General features: G+C 37.8%; 1 protein-coding gene across 2 annotated transcripts in view; it reads left to right on the plus strand.

Annotated features, from left to right (window-relative positions):
• IRAK3 (interleukin 1 receptor associated kinase 3) overlaps positions 1–6466 on the plus strand; it is a 49152-nt gene that overhangs the window by 10196 nt on the left and 32490 nt on the right. The window contains exons 2-3 of one of the 2 annotated variants that reach the window (XM_014587373.2): positions 346–388; positions 4396–4578. In XM_014587373.2, coding sequence (XP_014442859.1) covers positions 346–388; positions 4396–4578 — 226 coding nt within the window. The remainder of the gene's footprint in view (positions 1–345; positions 389–4395; positions 4579–6466) is intronic. The other variant, XM_006147277.3, reaches the window with a different exon arrangement.

Below are 6466 nucleotides of genomic sequence, written 5' to 3' on the forward strand. Positions count from 1 at the left end.
AGCATCTTATATTAGCAGTTTCTCAGCCAAGTCACAGGGTGGGCAAGCACAGCCAAGGCCTGCAACACTTTTAAAGGAGAAATTCAGAATTTGGAAAGAAAAAGAGAAACAGAGACTGTAATTATGTGGGAAAGCTGACATCCCTTTCCTATGGTTAAGACTTGTGAACTATAACATGTTGATGCCTTTTATGCATAAATACCGCAATGAACCCATCACCACTCTTGCCTTCATATGCATCTTCCAAAAAGTAAAACATCCATCTTTGCATCATCTTCTCAAAAATATTACTTTGGCCTCCTTGCTTTCAGAATGAAGTTTGAGTTTTTATTTGTTTGTTTTTAGACAGGGTCTTGCTATGTCGTGATTCTCCTGCCTGGGATTACAGGTAACTGCCACTGTAGCTGGTTATTTAGGTTGGGCAGGGAATCAGATCTGCGCCTCCCATGTCGCCTCAGCCTGCCAAGTAGAGTATCAGCCAGTACTCACTACCATGGCTAGGCCTGAAGGTTAAGTTCTGTGCAAACACTCAGGGCCTGTCTGTCATTCAGCAAAATGGTACTGAACACTTAGTATATGCTAAACATATTCCTGGAGAGACAAAAGTAAGATGAAGACTTCATGGAGTTTGTTCACTTTTTCTCTGACAAGAACCTTCTGCTCTAAGCATTCTGGTCTTCTCTTTGCCCCTTCCTGCCCTCCTCACAATTTCTGGGACAGTTCTCTAACTGACAAACCTTTTGTTGTTCCTCAGCCTAATCCCAACATACCTGTGCAGCAAGATGAGCTGATGTCTCTCATGTTCCTTCCCTGACTGTTGTAGCCCCCAAGAACACCATCCCTCTTCAACCATGGCAAATTATATGTCTTATCCCAAAGACTCAGTGTTGAGGAAACTCCTTTATTCAAGAGAGGGACTTTTGCTATAGGGCATGTGTGCTCACTCGAGAGACAGAGAAAGACAGAGAGACAGAAAGTGAGAAATCACCACCTGGGGGGATGGCCATGCTGCAATTTCTTCTCCTCTGTTCTCCTCTTGGGGTTTTGGGCACACAAGCACAAGAGCTTGGAGTGAGTTTAAGCTGCGAGGTCTCCACCCCAACCGTGGGCAACTGAATGGGAGTCCAGTGACATAATCATTACGCCATCTGCTGGTCCCCAAGGAAACTCTTTTATTGGAGAGAGAAAAAAAAAAAAAAAAAAGAAGGAAAGAAACCTATTGTGTTATGTAAATAGTCAGTGTTATTCATTTCTATGCTACAATATGCATAATATTCTATACATGTTAACCAATTTATTTAAAAATAGAAAAAGTAAAAGCCTAAAGTTCCCCTTTACTAAAATTTAGTATTTACTGCTTTCTTATAAGAATATTAGTTTCAAACTGGCAAGTGTTTAAAGTCAGTATTCACTTGAGGGGGCGTGTTCAAAAAAGATCATGGAAAATGCGTATTATGAAAAAACCGTACATAGATGTCAAAATTGGTTTGCATCAAATTAATACTTTAAACGTGGCAGAAACGAAAATATGTGAAGATGGAATGCCATATTAAAACCAAAGCATATTATGCCTTTCTGATGTCTTGATTTTCAATACTATAACATAAGTATAGCACCTCCCGAAGAGATTAACACACTTTGGACTCTGAAAAAGACTTTTTCCCTCTGGTTTTGCTATAGAGCATGTTTGCTCAATAGAGAGAGACAGAGAGAAGGAAAGTGAGAATTCACCCCAAAGGGGATTGGCCATGCCATAACCCTTTCTCCTCCATTCTCCTTTTGGGATTTTGGACACACACATATATGTGCCCAGTGTGGTTTTTCAGACTACTGGGTCCGGGACTTGAACTGCGAAGTCAGCCATGTGGAATCCAAATAGCTAATAAACATGTTTCTGCTTTTAGTGTTCAAAATGACTGAACTAAATTGAGAGTATTATCACAGGAACAAGAAAGTCATTCTTTCTCTCATTTGCTGTTTCCCTTATTTGCCTTAAAGTACACTTTAAAATTTGGAAGTCGTGCAGCAATATAAAATTTCACTTGAAGAATGCTGTTAATTTGAGGCACCTTAAAATCTTATATACTCTCTCTTTTCCTTTTTTTTTTTTTTAATTGCCAGAGGGTGCATGCACAGTGAGAGACTGGGGGTGAGGGGGGGGATAGAATTCCCAGTAGGGAGTGGTCATACCTCAATCCCTTTTCCTCTATTTCTTCATTCTTTGGGGACTTTAGTACATGTATGCATAGGTGCCCAGTATGCTTTTCAAGCCTCTGAGTCTGGGATTTGAACCACATGATCAGCCATGTGGGATCTAGTTCTCTTAACCACTAGGCTGTGGAACTGGCTCAAAACTCATGGTCCTTCAGTAAGTTTTAAAATATTGATACCAGCTCCTAAATTAGTTGCATACATTCTGTTTTCAAGCAATTAAAAGCCTAGAATTATAGTAAAACCTTTCTCTGATTCTACCCACAATGATAATAATTAATAACCACATTGAAGAAGTGAGAAAGAAGAGGATTAACTTAAATAACTTTGGAAAACAACATTTAAACTAGGTATATTTTGACTGAGCACAAAAAGAATTACTATGCTTAAATTTAATTAGATAATGTGTTTCTAACAGGAGTATACATTAGCTATTCTAAAAGTACTTTATGTGTATAGTAGCATTAAACAAGTAAATATATTGTGTATGTAACAGCTGAGTTTCTTACTGTTCAAGAATTAAGTTAAAGCGAAAAATGACTGAAATGTCAGTGTCTGTAGTGTTGGACTGGAATTAGAGGTATCAGAGTAAACTCTTGACTTTTTACTTACAGAAGGAGAAATAGAAAAACATGTATTAGTGTGTGTGTGTGTGTATTTATTTATTTATTATTATTATTATTATATTAGGTCTGGAAAAGTCATGATGCCTTTTTCTGTTTTTCCATGCAAAACTGGGTCATGACTTTCCTGATGACCCAGTAGTTGGGTCTGCTTGATGGGCTTAGAAGCAATGGAACTTCAGCCCAGATGAGCACATCTAGCACTAGATCTTATCTTTTGAACACCATTGTTCAATAAAGAAACCAGGAATCCTTAGAAAGTAATTAATTCCAGTGCTGGGGATCCAGGCATACAAAGTGAGCCTCGGGCACCTTGAAAAGCCAGGAGATAAAAAGTGATTAAAAAAAGGATTGGGCAACCAGGAGCCTGCACTTCCCCTTCTCAGCAGAAAGTAGCCAGAATTGACATTGCTGCCCAGTGTCAAAGTGTCATTTGACTTTGTTGCTCTGTCAGGGAAAAACAGAGAGCTAAACAAACCTAAGAGTGGGACAAACATTTCAGGCTGAAGAAGTCATTCCAGAGGAAAAGGGGTCAATGCCTTGTCCCAGTGGAAATTTACCAGAAGCTGACTCCCGATCATATTCCAGGAAGTTTGAAAGCTGGGAGTCTACCTCAACCAGAACAGGGGCAGAGCAGCCCAGCCATAGAAACAGCACAGTTCTTCCTCTCGAGCGCAGACCCCACCCTGTCTTGCCCACAGCTTCCTCCCAGTATACCCAAATACATTCTTTTACTGAAAATAGGACTTGTGTAGAGAACAGAAGAGCCAGCCTAGACAAAGCTAGAACAAGTTTAGCAGTAAAATAAATAATTATAGTATTGGATTTTAACTTTTAGACTGAACTAAGTATCTGTAAGTTTATACTGATAGAAATAAAATTGATAAATACATAAATGAGAGGAAAGGGACAGCTCTTTCTTACAAAAGAGTTACAGTTACTGAACACAGAAGGAAAAGTAGAAAATCACCATTAAGCAAACACTGCAGTAGTAATTGTGATAAAAAACCACTTAAGGATGCAAATATAATGGAAAGAAGGGTATTTCCATAATACCAAAGTATCTCCTTCAACATATTTATTAATTATAAAGGGAAAAATAAATTTATAGTAGAGAAACCTTACAGACACTCTTAAACAAGCCATCAAAGTAAAGATGGCTAGTGTGAAGTCATCAATAACATAAATCCCTTGATGGATACTATGCACTGAGTGGAACACAGTGTCATGTCACGGTCCTGAAAGACAAAGACCCGGGAAGCAACACAGATTGGAGGAGATTAACAAGGAACAATTAAATGCAATATGGGCGACTGGATAGGATCTTAGAATAGAAAAGGGACATTAGTAGAAAACTACCGAAATTAAATTAGATCTGCAATTTGGTTGTCCCTGATTCTGATCATTGTACTGTGGTTAGTAATATGTTAACATTAGCAGCAGGTACATCAGGAATATAGTCTAAAATAAGTTTAAAATAAAATGCAATAGAACATGTAAGATACACAAATCTAGTATTCCAATAAAAGCAAACTATTCTTTGATTCTCCCTATTCCAAAGCGGAGCGACTTTCAAGCAGCTGGCTGGATGTTCGTCATATTGAAAAATACGTAGACCAAGGTAAAAGTGGAACAAGAGAATTACTCTGGTCCTGGGCACAGAAAAACAAAACCATCGGGGACCTTTTACAGATTCTCCAGGACATGGGGCATCATCGAGCCATCCATTTAATTACAAACCATGGTAAATACTTTTATAATATGTCTCTTCATTCAGTATATATGAATTGTAATTTGTAGATGTAAATACTGTGTTTTCTCCAGACGGTGACTCATCATGCTGTATATCAGATTCCTTACCTGTGACTTTTATCTGGAAGGGACCTGTGGCCTCAGGTTTTTTGATGATGCTTTCTTTTGTTCATTGGCCAACTTACACAACACATTTCTTTCTACCTCTTTATAATTTTTTGTGAAAACTTTGATTTAGAACTATACTTTTAATAATGTTTCATTTTTATCTAATAAAATTAACTCCCTGCCCCAATCTCTGAAACTTGAGTCATAAACATAATCGGAATCATGGTATTTAAGTAAAATATAATGATGCTGTCCTTTGTTTAATTGTATGATTACAAGTTAAAAATGTAATTGAATTTTCCCTCTATTTTTGTTTTTCAGTTTGCTTTAGAGTGCACATGCTTGTCAGGCAGAGACAGAGAGAGAGAGAGACAGAGAGAGAGAGAAAAGGAAAGTGAAATGTTACTCCCAGGAAGGATGGCAGGCCACAAACCCTTCTCCATTCTCCTCTTGGGATTTTGAGCATAGAGTGCCCAGGTGTGCTTTCAGGCTGTCCGGTTCAGGACAACCACGTAGTCAGCCAAACAGAATCCAGTGCTGTAACCTCCATGCCACCAGCTAGCACATCCCTCTGTATTTTACTGCAAATGATACCTTTAGAATAATTTGGGAATTTTCTTTTATCTTCACTGCTGTTTTTATGCCACAGTCTTCAACTCTGCCTTACTGTTAACTACCCATCCTGCCTTACTGTTAACTCCCCATTCTTCCCTTTGTCTTGTTTGTTTTTGAGGCTGCAAATGCCTTACATGAAGCTTTTGCTCACTTATTCTTTTCAGTAAAATAATCTCTTAACATCACCTGTTCTGTTCATTTTGCTTACATTTGCTCACTTCAAAAATAAAGATCTTGAGTGATTTTCAGTCTTAATTTGGGAGCTCTTTTGAATCAACATCTTTATTCTTTGGCTCTTTTTATCCATGAATTTTTTCTTGTTCTTTATATTTGCACACATGTTCTTTGGTAATATATTTAATGTGAAAGAGCCCCTATTGTATCATCCCAGGAAGCTTTGTACCTACAAAAAATAAATCCTGAGAGATTTGTAACAGAAAACTGTAGCTGCAAATTGATTTTCATTTTGTAAATTTTTTATATTAATGGGATAGGACTTCCCAGTAGACTTCCACTATGATACTCTGCACATAACGCGGCTAATCCTTTCTGTCTCTTGCACTATGTCACTTAGTTTAGTACAGGAGAATGCTTCATTCTGAAGCTGACTGAATGAAATACAGTGAGTCTCTGGGTACCATAAATGCAATGCCTGTTCATTGTCTGAGCCCTTTCCAACCTCTGAAACCACCCACGTGGCTTGCTGTTCACAGTATTAACTCACGCCAATTTCATAGCACACACGGGTATGTTTTACACTTCAGTGTTTTGGAATAGATTTCAGAGTATGTTTTCAATCTCTGTGTTGTTTATGCAGCAGAGAATTATTTGGACTGTAAGCAGATTTTTTAAAAATTCCACATTCTTGGTGGACTCCTAGTCTGTTGCACATGAAAAATTGATTTCGAGTTTTTAAATGTGAAATTAGCTAGCTGGGGGAAAGACAGATATTTACTGTAATGCAAGAACGTAGATAAGTCTAAAGTGAAGAGGAAGATAGTGCCTTACTCTGAGTCCTTTACTAAAAGCAATTACTATTTTTGTAATTTATTGAATTGATGGTTTGGATTAAGCTATAATCTTGAAAAAGTTAACTGTACAGGTTGTTAAAAGTGATACATGATGATCTGTTGGAAACTTAAGCGTGGCCTGCTGAA

Source organism: Tupaia chinensis, unplaced genomic scaffold (genome assembly GCF_000334495.1).
Source record: "Tupaia chinensis unplaced genomic scaffold, TupChi_1.0 Scaffold000208_1, whole genome shotgun sequence".
Taxonomy (NCBI): domain Eukaryota; kingdom Metazoa; phylum Chordata; class Mammalia; order Scandentia; family Tupaiidae; genus Tupaia; species Tupaia belangeri.